At 32.8% G+C, this 21232-nt stretch overlaps 1 protein-coding gene across 1 annotated transcript; it reads left to right on the forward strand.

Annotated features, from left to right (window-relative positions):
- The first annotated feature begins 13315 nt into the window (after positions 1-13315).
- Positions 13316-14982, forward strand: LOC136042707 (actin-2-like). Its single transcript, XM_065727669.1, has one exon. The coding sequence runs from the start codon at positions 13316-13318 to the stop codon at positions 14441-14443; it is 1128 nt and encodes a 375-aa protein (XP_065583741.1). The 3' UTR covers positions 14444-14982.
- The last annotated feature ends 6250 nt before the right edge of the window (positions 14983-21232 follow it).

A 21232-nucleotide genomic window follows, 5' to 3' on the forward strand; every position in this document is an offset into this window, starting at 1 on the left:
TTTTTTTACTTATGTCCTGGTCGTCATTCATACTCCCTGTGTCCCGGTGCTTCCCGGTGCTTTGTTGATTGCTAATCGAACATTCCTTTTGTCCTGGTCGCTTTCTCTTTGAGTTTCGTCATTTATTTTTTTCTTTTTTAGTTCTTTTAGTTTTTACCTTTTTTAGTTTTTTTTTAGTTTTTTAGATGAAAATTTTTTTTAGTTTTTTCCTTTTTTTCTTTTTAGTTTTTTATTGGTTTTTACCTTTATTTTAGCTTATTTTTCAGTTTTTTCCTTTTTTTTAGTTTTTTTTTATTTTTTATTTTTTTTAGTTTTTTACCTTTTTTTAGTTTTTTTAGTTTTTTTAGTTTTTTAGCTTTTTTACTTTTTTTATTAGTTTTTAGTTTTTTTTGTAGTTTTTGCCTTTTTTTAGTTTTTTCAGTTTTTTTTTTAGTTTTTTATTGGTTTTTACCTTTATTTTAGCTTATTTTTCAGTTTTTTCCCTTTTTTTTAGTTTTTTTTAGTTTTTAGTTTTTTTCGTTTTTTACCTTTTTTTTAGTTTTTTTAGTTTTTTTAGTTTTTTAGCTTTTTTATTTTTTTTTATTAGTTTTTAGTTTTTTTTGTAGTTTTTGCCTTTTTTTAGTTTTTTTAGTTTTTTAGCTTTTTTATTAGTTTTTAGTTTTTTTTGTAGTTTTTGCCTTTTTTTAGTTTTTTTAGTTTTTTAGCTTTTTTATTTTTTTTATTAGTTTTTAGTTTTTTTTGTAGTTTTTGCCTTTTTTAGTTTTTTCAGTTTTGACGTCACCTGATCCAGTTTTTTCAGGTGACGTCACCTGACACATCCATCCACACATCCACAGACAGACAACTTATTTTTATATATATAGATAGATATATATATATATATATATATATATATACATAAAAATAAGTTGTCTGTCTGGATCTGTGGATCAGGTGACGTCATGTTTCTGTCGGCTGACGTCATGAAATTAGTTGTCGTCATTTTTGCTTTGACGATGCTTAGTATATTGTAAAACACATTAATTTGGTTAATAATATACCATTTAAAACACCAAAATGAACATGCTGGAGTAGTCACTCGGTGAGAGAGGGTGTCAGAACGGAGAATGAAGGTCCCAGGTTCAAATCCTGGTTAGGCTAAAAAAGGTAAAAAAATAAAAACTAAAAAAAACTGAAAAAACTAAAAAACTAAAAAAACTAAAAACTAAAATAAAACTTAAAAAAAAGGACAAACTGAAAAATAGAAGAGAAAAAGAAAACTAATAAAATTAAGAATAAAAATAAAAAAAATAAAAAAGATAAAAATTAAAAAAAAGTAAAAAGAAACGAAAAAAACTAAAAAAGCTAAAAAAAGGTAAAAACCAATAAAAAACTAAAAAGAAAAAAACTAAAAAAAATTTTCATCTAAAAAACTAAAAAAGGTAAAAACTAAAAGAACTAAAAAAGAAAAAAAACTAAAAAAAGGAAGAAAACTGAAAAATAAAGGAGAAAAAGAAAAAAAAAATATAAATAAAAATAAAAAAACTAAAAAGATAAAAACTCCAAAAAAAACTAAAAAGAAAAAAGAAAAAAACTACAAAACCTAAAAAAAGGTCAAAACCAATAAAAAAAAAACTAAAAGGGGAATACTGGGACACAAATGACGACCGAGATACTGGGAATATAAATGACGACCGGGACACAGGGAATGTTCAATTAGCAATCACCATCAACAAAGCTCAAGAGCAATCATTAGAATCATGAGGTATAGATCTGAATATGGATTTTTTTTCCCATGGACAATTATATGTTGCATGTTCAAGAGTCGGTAAACCTGACAATCTAAATAAATGACGACACTCAAAGAGAAAGCGACCGGGACAAAAGGAATGTTCGATTAGCAATCAACAAAGCACCGGGGCACAGGGAGTATAAATGACGACGACCGGGACACAGGGACATATTTACAAAGGGGACAACGGGGTGCACAGGGGGATATATAAATGACGATGGCGACTCAGGGAATGGTCGATTAGCAATTACCATCAACAAAGCCCAAGGGCAATCATTAGAATCATGAGGTATAGATCTGAATACGGATTGTTTTCCCATGGACCATTATATGTTGCATGTTCAAGAGTCGGTAAACCTGACAATCTATTTATATGCACAGACAATGGGACAGCAAAGAATGTTGTATATTCGCAAGTTTTACGTGTCGAGTAGCCTGAACCTAAGAAAGAACAAAACTAATTTTAAAATTTTCTGGTATTTTTATGGTGTATATTAAAAATTTTTAATTATTGCTCGCTGACCATACATACTTTCCCTGTTTCTAGTTAAATAAAATTATTTTATATAAAATTTCCAGGAAATGTTTTAGTTTCAGTTGACAATTCAGATTTTTGCCAAAGCAACCCAAAAATTACTGCATTTTGTATAACTATGTCTGCTTTCTTTTTATAATAGAAAAAAATCCATTTTGATTTTTATCAATAATTACGAACAGAAAATTAATTTAAAAAGCTTTTTCTACATGATAAGTTCCTAGACCTAGGTCTTCTACATGACCTAGTTGGTGGGGCGCTTCGCGCCCCCCAAGCCCCCCGACGCGCGGAAGTCGTTACGCGCCATATTAGTTACGCGCCATTGTAGTGTCCCTGTGTCCCACCTGTGAATAGAAATAGATATAAATATATGTTTTTAACTACGTAAAACATGCGAATATACAACATTCTTCGCTGTCCCATTGTCTGTGCATATGAATAGATTGTCAGGTTTACTGACTCTTGAACATGCAACATATAATTGTCCATGGGAAAAATAATCCTTATTCAGATCTATACCTCATTATTCTAATGATGTGTCCCTGTGTCCCGGTCGTCATTTATAATCCCTGTGTCCTGGTCGTCATTTGTGTCCCGGTGTCCCAGTTTGTAATTTCTCTTTGAGTGTCCCGGTCGTCATTTATATTCCCTGTGTCCCGGTGTCCCAGTCGTCATTTGTGTCCCGGTGTCGCGGTCTGTAATTTCTATTCGTACAATCCCTGTGTCCCGGTCGTCATTTATATATCCCGCCTGTGCCCCCGGCGTCCCCGTTGTAGTTGTGTCCCTGTGTCCCGGTCGTCATTTATATTCCCTGTGTCCCGGTCGTGATTTGTGTCCGGGTGTCCCAGTCTGTAATTTCTCTTTGAGGTTCCCGGTCGTCACTTATATTCCCTCTGTCTCGGTCGTCATTTGTGTCCCGGTCTGTAATTTCTCTTTGAGTGTTTTTTCTTTTTAGTTTTTTTTTAGTTTTTTACCTTTTTTCTTTTTTCAGTTTTCTTTTTCTTCTTTATTTTTCAGCGTCACTATGAAGTACATATCAACGAACTTTTGTTTTTTTAACTTAAATCTGGTAGGCATTGATGACCTTATCAAAGTCAAAATCCCAAACCCAATCATCATCGCTATCATTTTCAGTTTTGATATGTTTTGACTCTCGCTGTCCAGGTGGATTTTCATCGAACTGCGCGGTTTTGCGTTCAAATACCGTTAATGACGTCACCGTCAAAGCAAAAATGACGACAACTAATTTCATGACGTCAGTCAACACAGAAACATGACGTCACCTGATCCACAGATCCACAGACAGACAACTTTTTTTTATATATATAGATTACGAACAGAAAATTAATTTAAAAAGCTTTTTCTACATGATAAGTTCTATAAAAAAAAGTTAAAGAGCCCCATTAAGCCAAGAATTAGCAAAAAGAAAGTCAAATAATCTTCAAAGACTAAAACTACGACAAATTACTATCAATACATAAATGAAACTAAAAAAAAGAAATTATAATAGAAGTATAGTGAACGTGGCATCTGCCCCACCTAAATCTACCATTCAATTTACATCATTTTTAGTCCATTTAAATCACTTTAACATCAATTATTGCACATTTTGAATATCCATTTTGAATCCATAAATTCAAAATGAAAACTTCCTTGGACATCAAAGTTGGTGTTATTTTTATATTTTTTCATTTTTATATTTTACTAGCTGTTGGGGGGGGCGCTTCATGCCATCCCAATACTTAATTGGTGGGGGCGCTTCGCGCCCCCCAACCCCAAGCCCCCCGCGCACGTAAGTCGTTACGCGCCATATTAGTTACGCGCCATTGTAGTTGTGTCCCTGTGTACCACCTATGAATAGAGATAGATTTATATATGTATTTTGTACTACGTAAAACTTGCGAATATACAACATTCTTGGCTTTCCCATTGTCTGTGAATATACAAAGCCTTATATACTAATAATGACGTCATATGCAAACGCTCTTTTTACAAACAAACAAACATGCATACACACAACTCGTTTTTATATAGATAGATAGATAGATAGATACAATAGAAATTAACTCCGTAAAATTTGCGAATATACAACATTCTTCGCTGTCCAATTGTCGCTGCATATAAATAGATTGTCAGGTTTACCGACCCTCGAACATGCAACGTACAATTGTCCATGGGAAAAACAATCAGTATTAAGATCTATACCACATTTTCTAATGATTGACCTTGAGCTTTGTTGATGGTGATGGCAAATGCTAATCGAATTGGGAATTGCAATCTTTTAAATTGAAAAGGCAGATCCGTTGGAATCATGGGAATGCAAGGAATAAGAATAGCCTCACCCTCAAACGGCCCTGTCAAGATTTTGGCCACAATTACGTTTTCCATTGTTTTTTTTTTTTACGACTAGTCGCGTGCCATTGCAAAGCTTTGGTGGGTTGATATTTCTTAACAGTATTATTGGTACGCCTATTTTTAGTTATAGCACGTGTGGTGGAAACACTGAAAGATCCACGGAATTTAAAAATTCAGATGGATAATTAACCGCCTCATTTGGTTCCAAAACTGTGTCGACTAACTTGTAAAGGACTGCGTGGTCTCGAATCTTGGTCAAAACAATACAGTTGATTTCGTGGACGTCTATATTATTGGGTGCAAGAATCGCTCCTTCACTTAGCCATTTATTATTTTTATGATTGTTAAGAATATTCAGAAATAATTTTTCAATCAATTCATTTTTGGACGTCACTAAATTACAGAATTCAGCAGGTAGTTGTATCCGTCCTGAAATTGAGTCTACTGGGAGCTTTCTGTTTCCAATGGCCAGCAATTGATCTCAAAATGTTTGACCAGAATTATCGTTTTGCAATCGGACACGCATATTTGTAGTTAATTTTTATATTTTTACGTGTGCCCATAAATTAGAATTTTTCAGGCAAGCATTCATTTCGTCTGCAGGGGTTGATCTAGGTATTATAGGTAATGTTTGCCTGAAATCTCCCGCAAGCAACATTAATGTCCTGCCAAAGGGTTTCGAATTCCCTCGCAAATCTTTCAAACATTGATCCAGAGCCTCGAGCGATTTTTTGTGCGCCATTGTGCACTCGTCCCAAATAATAAGTGTGCATTGCTGCAATATTTTACCCATCCCAGATGATTTGGAAATATTGCACGTGGAAGTTTCTGTAGAATGCAAATTCAGAGGCAATTTCAAAGCGGAATGAGTAGTTCTTCCACCAGGCAGCAACGTTACGGCTATTCCGGACGAAGCAATTGCCAACGCTATGTCATTTTTTGATCGAATTGATGCCAGAATCAATTTTATCACAAACGTTTTACCAGTACCTCCTGGCGCGTCAAAAAAGAAAATTTCTCCAACGTTGTTATCGACACAATGCATTATCGTATCATAAATGTCTTTTTGTTCCGACGTTAACTTGGAAATGTTATTTTGTACATATGACAATAGATCACTCGTACTGTAACTTTGTTCACGATCCAATTCTACACATGTCGAAACAGCAGCGGTACGATTAGGTGAATGCATTCCCAAATCCTGAAGAAGTTTGCTTGCCATACATCCGCACAAATCTTCTATCTATATAAAAATAAGTTGTTTGTGTGTTATGTCTGTTATATTATGCCTGTTACGCCAGATTATATCTTCTATATACATAAAATTAAGTTGTATGTATTTTTGTGTTGAGGGTTTGCATATGACATCTGAAAAATAAAGAAGAAAAAGAAAACTGAAAAAAGAAAAAAAAGTAAAAAACTAGAAAAAAATAAAAAGAAAAAAGAGAAAAAACTAAAAAATTAAAAAAAAATTAAAAAAGAAAAAACCTAAAAAAAAGAAAAAGGTAAAAAAACTAAAATGAAAAACAAAGCTAAGAAAACTAAGTCTGAAAAATAAAGAAGAAAAAGAAAACAAAAAAAGGAAAAAGGTAAAAAACTAAAAAAGAAAAAAACTAAAAAATAAAAAAGAAAAAACCTAAAAAGAAAAACCTTAAAAAATTAAAATTAAAAAATAAAAAAGGTAAAAAACTAAAAAGAAAAAAGCTAAAAAAACAAAAAAAGCTAAAAAACTAAAAAAAGAAAAAACTAAAAAAGAAAAAATTAAAAAAGAAGAGAAAACATATCTATATGTATATAAAAACTGGGAATTGCACAAATATTTCAATATATTTTGACAATAGATTCAAGTAATTCGAAAACCTTAAAACAGATACCCAAAACTTTAAAGTTTATTATAAATTGTTGAGCTTTAGCATGCTTGGTACGTAAAGATTTTTCCAAGCGTCAATGTTAAAATGAACATTGACAAATTGAAAAACTTTGAAAAAGATTAAAAAAGAAAAAAATTAAAGCATGTTTGTTTTTTTGTATGTTCTAGGGTTCGCATATGAAGTCTTAAAAAAAAGAAAAACCTAAAAAGAAAAAAAACAAAAAAAAGAAAAAAATAAAACAGGAAAAAAACTAAAAACAAAAAAAGCTAAAAAAACTAAAAAAGCTACAAAACTAAAAAATAGAAAAAACTAAAAAAGAAAAAAATTAAAGCATGTTTGTTTTTTTGTATGTTTGAGGGTTTGCATATGACTTCTGAAAAATAGAGAAGAAAATGAAAACTAAAACAGAAAGAAAAGGTAAAAAACTAAAAAAGAAAAGAAAAATAAAATAAAAAAGGCAAAAAACTGAAAAAAAAGCTTAAAAAAGCTACAAAACTAAAAAAAAACTAAAAAAGAAAATTAATGAAAAAAAAACAACTAAAAAACAAAAAAACGGAAAATAAAAAAAGAAAAAACTAAAAAAGAAAAAACTAAAAAAAACTAAAAAAAGAAAAAACTAAATCAATAAAAAGAAGAAACTAAAAAAAAAACTAAAAAAGGAAAAGTCTAAGAAAAAACTAAAATCAAAACAATATCTATATATATAAAAATAAGTTGTATATATGCTTGTTTGTTTGTTTTGGGGTTTGCATGTGACGTCATTATAAGTATATAAGGCTTTGTAAATGACGTTATTATAAGATGCCACTACAGACTGGGACACCGGGACACAAATGACGACCGGAACACAGGGAATATAAATGAAGACCGGGACACTCCAAGACAAATTACAGATATGGACACCGGGACACAAATGGCAACCGAGACACCGGGACAGAACATTCCCCGTGTCCCCGTCATCATTTATATATCCCCCTGTGCCCCCCAGCGTCCCCATTGTAGTTTTGTTACTGTGTCCCGGTCGTTATTTGTGTCCTGGTATCCCAGTCTATAATTTCTCTTTGACTCTCCCGGTCGTCATTTATATTCCCTCTGTCCCGGTGTCCCGGTTGCCATTTGTGTCCCGGTGTCCCTGTCTGTAATTTCTCTTGGAGTATTAATATTGTATATTCGCAAGTTTTACGTAGTTAAATATATATATATATATATATATATATATATATATATATATATATATATATATATATATATATATATATATATATATATATATATATATATATATATATATATATATATATATATATATATATATATATATATATGTATATATATATATATATATATATATATGTATATATATATATATATATATATATATATATATATATATATATATATATATATATATATATATATATATATATATATATATATATATATATATATATATAAGTTGTTTGTCTGTCTGTCGACCGACGTCAGTCGGTCGACAGACCGACTGACGTTAAATATATATATATATAGTTAAATATATATATATATATATATATATATATATATATATATATATATATATATATATATATATATATATATATATATATATATATATATATATATATATATATATATATATATATATATATATATATATATATATATATATATATATATATATATATATGTATATATATATATATATATATATATATATATATATATATATATATATATATATATATATATATATATATATATATATATATATATATATATATATATATATATATATATATATATATATATATATATATATATATATATATATATATATATATATATATATATATATATATATATAATAAGTTGTTTGTCTGTCTGTCGACCGACGTCAGTCGGTCGACAGACCGACTGACGTTAAATATAAATATATATAGTTAAATATATATATATATATATATATATATATATATATATATATATATATATATATATATATATATATATATATATATATATATATATATATATATATATATATATATATATATATATATATATATATATATATATATATATATATATATATATATATATATATATATATATATATATATATATATATATATATATATATATATATATATATATATATATATATATATATATATATATATATATATATATATATAAATAAGTTGTTTGTCTGTCTGTCGACCGACGTCAGTCGGTCGACAGACAGACAAACAACTGTCTGTGACGTGTTTGTGTGTCGACTAAAGTCATGTTTGTCGACTGACGTCATTATAAGGATTGAGCTGTATGTCGTCATGAAGTTGTTTGTCGTCTGACGTCATGTTTGTCGACTAACGAAACTACAGACCAGGACACCGGGACACAAATGACGTGTTATGTCTGTTATAACGTAATAGAGGCAACAATCTTGACAGGGCCTTTTGAGGGTGAGGCTTTTCTTATTCCACGCATTCTCATGATTCCAATGGATCTGCCTTTTCAACCTAAAAGATTACAATTCCCAATTTGATTAGCATATTTAGTTTTCAGTCCAGAACCACTAAAGCTATTATGTAAATATCAAAAATATTTATGTTGTCTGAGCAATAATTTTTAGTTTTTATTTCAAAATAGAAAATTACCTGACAATTTTAGAATTATATCTGTCTATATATATATAAAAATAAGTTGTCTGTCTGTGGATCAGGAGACGTCATGTTTCTGTGTCGAATGGCGTCATGAAGTTAGTTGTTGTCATTTTTGCTATGACGGTGACGTCATTAAAGATATTTAAGACATATATGTTCACGTAGAAATCTATTAATGTTTAAGTTTAAAATGACTGATGAACTTACAATGGCAAAAGCCGATGAAGATGCTCAAAGAATCTATGCCAAAAAACTTGCTGCTGATAGAGAAAGTCAGAAAAGAAAGCGTGCCGAGGAATCAAAAGAACAGCAAGGAAACAGGCTTGAGGCTAAAGAACGCAAAACCGCGCAGTTAGATGAAGATCCACCAGGACAGCGAGAGTCAAAACATATCAAAACTGAAAATGATGGCGATGATGATTGGGTTTGGGATCTTGACTTGGATAAGGTCATCAATGCCTACCAGATTTTAGTTAAAAAAACAAAGGTTCGGCGATAGGTATTTCATAGTGAAGCTGAAAAATAAAGAAGAAAAAGAAAACTGAAAAAAGAAAAAATGTAAAAATAAAAAATAGTAAAAAGAAAAAACACTCAAAGAGAAATTACAGACAGAGACACAAATGACGACCGGGACAGAGGGAACATAAATAACGACCGGGACACTCAAGGAGAAATTACAGACTGGGATACCGGGACACAAATGACGACCGGGACACAGGCAATATAAATGACGACCAGGACAAATAGTTTTTACCTTTTTTAGTTTTTTTCTTCTTTTGTATTAATGTTAAAGCCAAGGTTCAAACCTGGAGCCTCTCGGACCTAGAACCTGAAACATAACGCTTTACCAACTCAGCTACTTCGACGTGAATACATTCGTTTTGAGCAGCTTCCTCGGGTGTTGCCATTGTTGTCCTGGTCGTCATTTATATTGCCTGTGTCCCGGTCGTCATTTGTGTCCCGGTATCCCAGTCTGTAATTTCTCCTTGAGTGTCCCGGTCGTTATTTATATTCCCTCTGTCCCCCTCGTCATTTGTGTCTCTGTCTGTAATTTCTCTTTGAGTATTTTTTCTTTTTAGTATTTTATAGTTTTTACATTTTTTTTCAGTTTTCTTTTTCTTCTTTATTTTTCAGCTTCACTATGAAATACCTATCGCCGAACCTTTGTTTTTTTTAACTAAAATCTGGTAGGCATTGATGACCTTATCCAAGTCAAGATCCCAAACCCAATCATCATCGCTATCATTTTTAGTTTTGATATGTTTTGACTCTCGCTGTCCAGGTGGATCTTCATCTAACTGCGCGGTTTTGCGTTCTTTAGCCTCAAGCCTGTTTCCTTGCTGTTCTTTTGATTCCTCGTCACGCTTTCTTTTCTTACTTTCTCTATCAGCAGCAAGTTTTTTGGCATAGACTCTTTGAGCATCTTCATCGGCTTTTGCCATTGTAAGTTCATCAGTCATTTTAAACTTAAGCATTAATAGATTTCTACGTGAACATATATGTCTTAAATATCTTTAATGACGTCACTGTCATAGCAAAAATGACGACAACTAACTTCATGACGCCAGTCGACACAGAAACATGACGTCACCTGATCCACAGACAGACAACTTATTTTTATATATATAGATAGATATAATTCTAAAATTGTCAGGTAATTTTCTATTTTGAAATAAAAACTAAAAATTATTGCTCAGACAACATAAATATTTTTGATATTTACATAATAGCTTTAGTGGTTCTGGACTGAAAATTAAATATGGTAATCAAATTGGGAATTACAATCTTTTAGGTAGAAAAGGCAGATCCATTGGAATCATGAGAATGCGTGGAATAAGAAAAGCCTCACCCTCAAAACGCCCTGTCAAGATTGTTGCCTCTATTACGTTATAACAGACATAACACGTCATTTGTGTCCCGGTGTCCCGGTCTGTAGTTTCGTTAGTCGACAAACATGACGTCAGACGACATACAACTCAATCCTTATGATGACGTCAGTCGATAAACATGACGTCAGTCGACACACAAACATGACGTCAGTCGACAGACAGACAAACAACTTATTTTTATATATAGATATAGAAGATATATATAATATATATGTGTGTATATATATATATATATATATATATATATATATATATATATATATATATATATATATACGTACAACTTGCGAATATACAACATTCTTGGCTTTCCCATTGTCTGTGCATATACAAAGCCTTATGTACTAATAATGACGTCATATGCAAACGCTCTTTCTACAAACAAAAAAACATGCATACACACAACTCGTTTTTATATTGATAGATAGATAGATAGATACAATACAAATTAACTCCGTAAAACTTGCGAATATACAACATTCTTCGCTGTCCAATTGTCGCTGCATATAAATAGATTATCAGGTTTACCGACCCTCGAACATGCAACGTACAATTGTCCATGGGAAAAACAATCAAACAGTTCGTGGTAACGAACTGTAGTAAGGAGCGACCCGGCTCAATAATAACCAAAACTCTAATAAATGGAATTTTGATACCAATAGCTATATCAAAAGAATCGCATTTTAATGCATTTTAATTATCCATCTGAATTTTTAAATTCCGTGGATCTTTCAGGGTTTCCACCACACGTGCTACAACTAAAAATAGGCGTACCAATAATACTGTTAAGAAATATCAACCCACCAAAGCTTTGCAATGGCACGCGACTAGCCGTAAAAAAAAAACAATGGAAAACGTAATAGAGGCCACAATCTTGACAGGGCCTTTTGAGGATGAGGCTATTCTTATTCCTCGCATTCCCATGATTCCAACGGATCTGCCTTTTCAATTTAAAAGATTGCAATTCCCAATTCGATTAGCATTTGCCATCACCATCAACAAAGCTCAAGGTCAATCATTAGAAAATGTGGTATAGATCTTAATACTGATTGTTTTTCCCATGGACAATTGTAAGTTGCATGTTCGAGGGTCGGTAAACCTGACAATCTATTTATGTGCAGCGACAATTGGACAGCGAAGAATGTTGTATATTCGCAAATTTTACGGAGTTAATATGTATTGTATCTATCTATCTATCTATCTGTATGAAAACGAGTTGTGTGTATGCATGTTTGTTTGTTTGTAAAAAGAGCGTTTGCATATGACGTCATTATTAGTACATAAGGCTTTGTATATTCACAGACAATGGGAAAGCCAAGAATGTTGTATTTTCGCAAGTTTTACGTAGTACAAAACACATACATAAATCTATCTCTATTCATAGGTGGTACACAGGGACACAACTACAATGGCGCGTAACTAATATGGCGCGTAACGACCATCGCGCGCGGGGGGCTTGGGGCTGGGGGGCGCGAAGCGCTCCCACCAAATAAGTATTGGGATGGCATGAAGCGCCCCCCCAACAGCTAGTAAAATATAAAAATGAAAAAATATAAAAATTACACCAACTTTGATGTCCAAGGACTAGTTTTCATTTGGAATTTATGGATTCAAAATGGATATTCAAAATGTGCAATAATTGATGTTAAAGTGATTTAAATGGACTAAACATGATGTAAATTGAATGGTAGATTTAGGTGGGGCAGAAGCCACGTTCACTATACTTCTATTATAATTTCTTTTTTTTTTGAGTTTCATTTATGTATTGATAGTAATTTGTTGTAGTTTTAGTCTTTGAAGATTATTTGACTTTTTTTTTTGCTAATTCTTGGCTTAATGGGGCTCTTTAACTTTTTTTTTTACAGAACTTATCATGTAGAAAAAGCTTTTTAAATTAATTTTCTGTTCGTAATTATTGATAAAAATCAAAATGGAATTTTTTCTATTATAAAAAGAAAGCAGACATAGTTATACAAAATGCAGTAATTTTTGGGTTGCTTTAGAAAAAATCTGAATTGTCAACTGAAACTAAAATATTTCCTGGAAATTTTATATAAAATAATTTTATTTAACTAGAAACAGGGAAAGTATGTATGGTCAGCGAGCAATAATTAAAAATTTTTAATTTACATCATAAAAATACCAGAAAATTTTAAAATTAGTTTTGTTCTTTCTTAGGTTCAGGCTACTCGACACGTGGATATTATTAGTATTACAAATAATATAAAATGACAGAAGAAGTTGCTGCAATTGTTATTGATAATGGATCTGGTATTTGTAAAGCAGGATTTTCAGGAGATGATCAACCAAAAACTTTGTTTCCTGCTGTGGTTGGGCGTCCAAAACATACGGGAGTGATGATTAATTCAGGCAGCCAGGATACTTATGTAGGTGATGACGCTCAAGCAAAAAGGGGAATTTTGAGACTTAAGTATCCTGTAGAGCATGGGATTGTCACAGACTGGGACGATATGGAAAAGATCTGGCATCATACATTTTACAACGAACTTCGTGTGGCCCCAAAAGAGCACCCAGTTTTACTCACCGAAGCTCCTCTTAACCCAAAAGCCAACAGAGAAAAGATGACTCAAATAATGTTTGAAACTTTTAACACCCCTGCTATGTATGTTGCCATTCAAGCAGTCCTTTCCCTCTATGCATCTGGAAGAACTACTGGTATTGTTCTTGACTCTGGCGATGGTGTTTCACATACTGTACCCATCTACGAAGGTTATGCCATTCAACATGCGATTTCAAGATTGGATCTAGCTGGTCGAGATTTAACCGATTACTTGATGAAAATTTTAACTGAGCGAGGATATTCCTTTACCACCACTGCCGAAAGAGAAATCGTTCGAGATATCAAAGAAAAACTCTGTTATGTTGCTTTGGATTTCGAAGAGGAGATGGCAAATGCTACCAGCTCAGCATCTCTTGAACAGAGCTATGTGCTGCCTGATGGTCAGATCATCACTGTAGGTAATGAGAGATTCAGATGCCCAGAAGTCTTATTCCAGCCATCTTTTCTCGGTAGGGAATCTTACGGGATTCACGAAACTACGTACAAGAGTATTATCAAATGTGATATCGACATTAGAAAGGATCTCTATGCCAGCATCGTTTTGTCTGGTGGCTCTACCATGTACCCTAGCATTGCTGACAGAATGCAAAAAGAAATTACTGCTCTTGCACCATCCGCCATGAAGATTAAAGTTATTGCCCCATCTGAGCGTAAATACTCCGTATGGATTGGTGGATCTATCTTAGCTTCCCTCTCAACTTTCCAAGAGATGTGGATTTCTAAACAGGAATACGATGAGTCTGGACCATCTATTGTTCACAGAAAATGCTTTTAACTTGCCTCACCCTAGGTGAACATGCCACTGAATGTGATATTAGTTACATTAATTTTTTTGAAACATATGATCATCTTATGTTTAACCTGACTTAGATATAGGATTAAGACTGACTTGGATGGTGGTTTTCTTTGCTTAATCAGCTAGGAATGACAGTTTTTTCTCGCTTTTCAGTTCTTTTTAGAGCTTTAATGGTTTTTGCTGTTGCATAATTGACTTTGATATCTCTATTTATATTTTTTTATGGAACGAAGGGTTCCTATTTTACGCTACAACCGGTTGTAGCAGTTTGTTCTTAACTATGAAAGTTTAGTTACTATATGCCGTGGTTTGTTCTTTATTATGTTTTAGCTATATGCGACGAAACTTTCATTGTCCTTGTTTAATAAATTATTTCGATCCTTTATGTAAATTACACTACCATATAGGTTTCTGCCGCAATTCCTACTTCTTAAAATTAAATTATTTGATATGGGCTAGAGTTTGTAGTCGGAGCTAATAACTACAATTTACATTATAATTGTTAGCCTGTATATCTTCTATCTATCTATCTATCTATCTATCTTCTATATATATAAAATAAGTTGTTTGTGTGTCATGTCTGTTAAACTATGTCTGTTACGCCAGATTATATCTTTCTATATTTATATCTTCTACTTGCTGTTCAGGTGGCACTTTGCGCCACCCCAACACCAAGTTGATGGGGGCTCTTCGCGCCTCCCCAAGCCCCCAAACCCGCGCGTAAGTCGTTACGTGCCATATTAGTTACACGCCATTGTAGTTGTGTCCCTGTGTATTACCTATGAATATAGATAGATTTATGTATGTTTTTTGAACTACGTAAAACTTGCGAATATACAACATTCTTGGCTTTCCCATTGTCTGTGCATATACAAAGCTTCATGTACTAATAACGACGTCATATGCAAACCTTCTTTTTACAAACAAACAAACATGCATACACACAACACGTTTTTATATAGATAGATAGATAGATAGATACAATACAAATTAACTGCATAAACTTGCGAATATACAACATTCTTCGCTGTCCAATTGTCGCTGCATATAAATAGATTGTCAGGTTTACCGACCCTCGAAAATGCAACGTACAATTGTCCATGGGAAAAACAATCAGTATTATGATCAATACCACATTTTTCAAATGATTGACCTTGAGTTTTGTTGATAGTGATTGCAAATGCTAATCGAATTGGGATTTGCAATCTTTTAAATTGAAAAGGCAGATCCGTTGGAATCATGGGAATGCGAGGAATAAGAACAGCCTCACCCTCAACAGGCCCTGTCAAGATTGTTGCCTCTATTACGTTTTCCATTGTTTTTTTTTACGGCAAGTCACGTGCCATTGCAAAGCTTTGGTGGGTTGATATTTCTTAAAAGTATTATTGGTACGCCTATTTTTAGTTGTAGTACGTGTGGTGGAAACCCTGAAAGATCCACGGAATTTAAAAATTCAGAGGGATAATTAACCACGTCATTTGGTTCCAAAACTGTGTCGACTGACTTGTAAAGGACTGCCTGGTCTCGAATCTTGGTCAAAACAATATTGTTGATTTCGTGGACGTCTATAATTTTGGGTGCAAGAATCGCTCTTTCACTTAGCCATTTATTATTTTTATAATTGTTTAGAATATTCGGAAATACTTTTTCAATCAGTTCATTTTTGGACGTCACTAAATTACAGAATTCAGTAGGTAGTTGTATGCGTCCTGAAATTGAGTGTACTGTGAGCTTTTTGTTTCCAATTACCAGTAATTGATCTGAAAATGTTTGACTAGAGTCATCGATTTGCAATCGGACACGCATATTTGTAGTTAATTTTAATGTTTTTACGTGTGCCCATAAATTAGAATTTTTCAGGCAAGCATTCATTTCGTCTGCAGGGGTTGATCTAAGTATTATAGGTAATGTTTGCCTGAAATCTCCCGCAAGCAATATTAATGTGCTGCCAAAGGGTTTCGAATTCCCTTGTAAATCTTTTAAACATTGATCCAGAGCCTCGAGCGATTGTTTTGTGTGCCATTGTGCACTCGTCCCAAATAATAAGTTTGCATTGCTGCAATACTTTAACCATCCCAGATGATTTGGAAATATTGCACGTGGGAGTTTCTGTAGAATGCAAATTCAGAGGCAATTTCAAAGCGGAATGAGCAGTTCTTCTACCAGCCAGCAACGTTGTGGCTATTCCGGACGACGCAATTGCCAACGCTATATCATTTTTTGATCGAATTGATGCCAGAATCAGTTTTATCACAAACGGTTTACCAGTACCTCCTGGCGCATCCAAAAAGAAAATTTCTCCAACGTTGTTATTGACACAATGCATTATCGTATCATAAATGTCTTTTTGTTCTGACGTTGACTTGGAAATGTTATTTTGTACATACGAAAGTAGATCACTCGTACTGTAACTTTGTTCACGATCCAATTCTACACATGTCGAAACAGCAGCGGTACGATTAGGTGAAAGCATTTCCAAATCCTGAAGAGGTTTGTTTGCCATACATACGCACAAATCTATATATAAAAATATCTTCTATAATAACTAAAATGTAGTTATAAATTTCTGATGTAAAATCAAAAGTCATATCTGACGTCTCTAACCGTTTTCGATGGAGTATATCTTCGGACATTTTTGATTTATATTTTCCCCATAACTCTGTAGGAGCTGATGGAGAGCAAGTTGTTAGTATGATGCCAAACAATGCACGAATTTGAATTGGAGTTGACGTTTCGCACGCGTTATTGATGCAGTTATCCCCGTGTTGGTCATTCTCAAATAAATTCAGAGCTTGGCATGCACTACGGTAAGTGTCATGTATAGTACCGTTTACAGTTCTCAAATGCTCAAAGGACGTCGGACCGGGTACATTCACCAAAAGCAGGCCTAGAAAGAAGCATTCATGTTGATTGGGGTGAACGGTGTAGAGTCTTCCTATCGTGGTATCTTTGAAGACGGTAGGTTGGCCGTCGACTGACTTACCCTGTTTTCGACGTTCAAATACTTTATTTTTTTATCTTTTTAGTTTTTTTATTTTTATTTATATTTTTTAGTTTTCTTTTTCTCCTTTATTTTTCAGTTTTTTTCCTTTTTTTAGTTTTTTTTTCTTTTTTAGTTCTTTTAGTTTTTACCTTTTTTAGTTTTTTTAGTTTTTTAGATGAAATTTTTTTTTAGTTTTTTACCTTTTTTTCTTTTTAGTTTTTTATTGGTTTTTACCTTTTTTTTTTAGCTTTTTTAGTTTTTTTTCGTTTTTTCTTTTTGCTTTTTTTTTAGTTTTTATCTTTTATATTTTTTTTTATTTTTATTCTTAATTTTATTAGTTTTCTTTTTCTCTTCTATTTTTCAGTTTTTTTCTTTTTTTTCTTTTTTTTTTAAGTTTTTAGTTTTTTAAGCTTTTTTCCTTTTTTTAGTTTCTTTAGTTTTTTTAGTTTTTCGGCTTTTTTATTAAATTTTGTATTTTTCCCCTTTTATTCTTTTTATTTTTTTTTTTTGGTTTTTACTTTTTTTTAGTTTTTTTAGTTTTTTTTCTTTTTTCTTTTTATTTTTTTTTCTTTTTATTTTTTTTAGTTTTGTTTTTCTCCTTTATTTTTCATTTTTTTTTCTTTTTTTATTTTTTTTCTTTTTTAGTTTTTTTAATTTTTTTTAGTAGTTTTTAGTTTTTTTTTCTTTTTAGTTTTTTTGTAGTTTTTACCTTTTTTTAGTTTTTTTTTAGCTTTTTTTTCCTTATGTCCTGGTCGTCATTTATACTCCCTGTGTCGTCATTTATACTCCACAGATCCACAGACAACTTATTTTTATATATATAGATATTTAACTACGTAAGACTTGCGAATATACAACATTCTTTGCTGTCCTATTGTCTGTCCATATAAATAGATTGTCAGGTTTACCAACTCTTGAACATGCAACATAATAATTGTCCATGGGAAAACAATCCGTATTCATATCTATACCGCATTTTTCTAACGATTGCCCTTGAGCTTTGTTGATGGTGATTGCTAATCGAACATTCCCTGTGTCCTCGTCGTCATTTATATATCCCCCTGTGCCCCCGGCGTCCCCGTTGTAGTTGTGTCCCTGTGTCCAGGTATCCCAGTCTGTAATTTCTCTTTGAGCGTCCCGGTCGTCATGTATATTCTCTCTGTCCCGGGGTCCCGGTCGTCGTTTGTGTCCCGGTGTCCCGGTCTGTAGTGTCATCTTATAATGACGTCATATACAAAGCCTTATATACTTATAATGACGTCAAATGCAAACCCACAAACAAACAAACATGCATATATACAACTTATTTATATATATATATATAGATACAGTTTCCTTTTTTTTTTTTTTTTTTAGCTTTTTCTTTTCTTAGTTTTTTTCTTTTTTAGTTTTTCTTTTTTTTTTAGTTTCTTCTGTTTATTGATTTGTTTTCTTCAATTTGTCAATGTTCATTCTAACATTGACACTTGGAAAAATCTTTACGTGCCATGCATGCTAAAGCTCCAACAATTTATAATAATTTTGGGTATCTGTTTTAAGGTTTTCGAATTACTTTAATCTATTGTCAAAATATATTGAAACTACGTAAAAATTGCGAATATACAACATTCTTGGCTTTCCCATTGTCTGTCCATATACAAAGCCGTATGTACTAATAATGACGTCTATGCAAACGCTCTTTTTACAAACAAACAAACATGCATACACACAACTCGTTTTTATATAGATAGATAGATAGATAGATACAATAAAAATTAACTACGTAAAACTTGTGAATATACAACATTCTTCGCTGTCCAATTCTCGCTGCATATAAATAGATTGTCAGGTTTACCGACCCTCGAACATGCAACGTACAATTGTCCATGGGAAAAACAATCAGTATTAAGATCAATACCACATTTTTGTAATGATTGACCTTGAGCTTTGTTAATGGTGATTGCAAATGCGAATCGAATTGGGAATTGCAATCTTTTAAATTGAAAAGGCAGATCTGTTGGAATCATGGGAATGCGAGGAATAAGAACAGCCTCACCCTCAAAAGGCCCAGTCAGGATTGTGGCCTCTATTAGGTTTTCCATTGTTTTTTTTACGGCAAGTCGAGTGCCATTGCAAAGCTTTGGTGGGTTTATGTTACGTAACAATATTATTGGTACGCCTATTTTTAGTTGTAGCACGTGTGGTGGAAACCCTGAAAGATCTATGGAATTTAAAAATTCAGATGGATAATTAACCGCTTCATTTGGTTCCAAAACTGTGTCGACTGACTTGTAAAGGACTGCCTGGTCTTGAATCTTGGTCAAAACAATATTGTTGATTTCGTGGACGTCTATATTTTTGGGTGCGAGAATCGCTCTTTCACTTAGCCATTTATTATTTTTATAATTTTTTAGAATATTCGGAAATACTTTTTCAATCAATTCATTTTTGGACGTCACTAATTACAGAAATCAGCAGGTAGTTGTATACGTCCTGAAATTGAGTCTACTGGGAGCTTTCCGTTTCCCATTGCCAGCAATTGATCTGAAAATGTTTGACCAGAGTCATCGTTTTGCAATCGGACACGCATATTTGTAGTTAATTTTAATGTTTTTACGTGTGCCCATAAATTAGAATTTTTCAGGCAAGCATTCATTTCGTCTGCAGGAGTTGATCTAGGTATTATAGGTAATGTTTGCCTGAAATCTCCCGCAAGCAATATTAAGGTGCTGCCAAAGGGTTTCGACTTCCCTCGCAAATCTTTCAAGCATTGATCCAGAGCCTCGAGCGATTTTTTGTGTGCCATTGTGCACTCATCCCAAATAATAAGTTTGCATTGCTGCAATACTTTACCCATCCCAGATGATTTGGAAATATTGCACGTGGGATTTTCTGTAGAATGCAAGTTCAGAGGCAATTTCAAAGCGGAATGAGCAGTTCTTCCACCAGGCAGCAATGTTGTGGCTATTCCGGACGACGCAATTGCCAACGCTATATCATTTTTAGATCGAATTGATGCCAGAATCAGTTTTATCACAAACGTTTTATCAGTACCTCCTGGCGCATCCAAAAAGAAAATTTCTCCAACGTTGTTATCGACAAAATGCATTATCGTATCATAAATGTCTTTTTGTTCCGACGTTAACTTGGAAATGTTATTTTGTACATACGACAATAGATCACTCGTACTGTAACTTTGTTCACGATCCAATTCTACACATGTCGAAACAGCAGCGATACGGTTAGGTGAAGGCATTCCCAAATCCTGAAGAGGTTTGTTTGCCATACTTATGCTAAAATTTTCTATAACAACTAAAGTGTAGTTATAAATTTCTGGTGTAAAATAAAAAGTCATGTCTGACGTCTCTAACTGCTTTCGATGAAGTATATCTTCGGACATTTTTGACTTATATTTTTCCCATAAATCTGTAGGAGCTGATGGAGAGCAAGTTGTTAAAATGATGCCAAACAATGCACGAATTTGACTTGGGGTGTACGTTTCGCACGCGTCATTGATGCAGTTATCCCAGTGTTGGTCATTCTCCAATAAATTCAGAGCTTGGCATGCACTACGGTAAGTGTCATGTATAGTACCATTTACAGTCCTCAAATACTCAAAGGATGTCGGACCGGGTACATTCACCAAAAGCAGGCGTAGAAAGAAGCATTCATGTTGATTGGGGTGAACGGTGTAGAGTCATCCTATCGTGGTATCTTTGAAGATGGTAGGTTGGCCGTCGACTGACTTACCCTGTGAACCGCCGATTTCCTCGGCACGCCTTCTTTTTTCACTTTCTCTTTTAGCA

The sequence above is a fragment of the Artemia franciscana genome, unplaced genomic scaffold, assembly GCF_032884065.1.
Source record: "Artemia franciscana unplaced genomic scaffold, ASM3288406v1 Scaffold_1808, whole genome shotgun sequence".
NCBI classification, from domain to species: Eukaryota; Metazoa; Arthropoda; class Branchiopoda; order Anostraca; family Artemiidae; genus Artemia; species Artemia franciscana.

What these genes read in the sequence shown, in the direction of transcription:
- LOC136042707 (XM_065727669.1), top strand. Translation starts at nt 13,316, where the DNA reads ATGACAGAAGAAGTTGCTGCAATTGTTATTGATAATGGATCTGGTATT.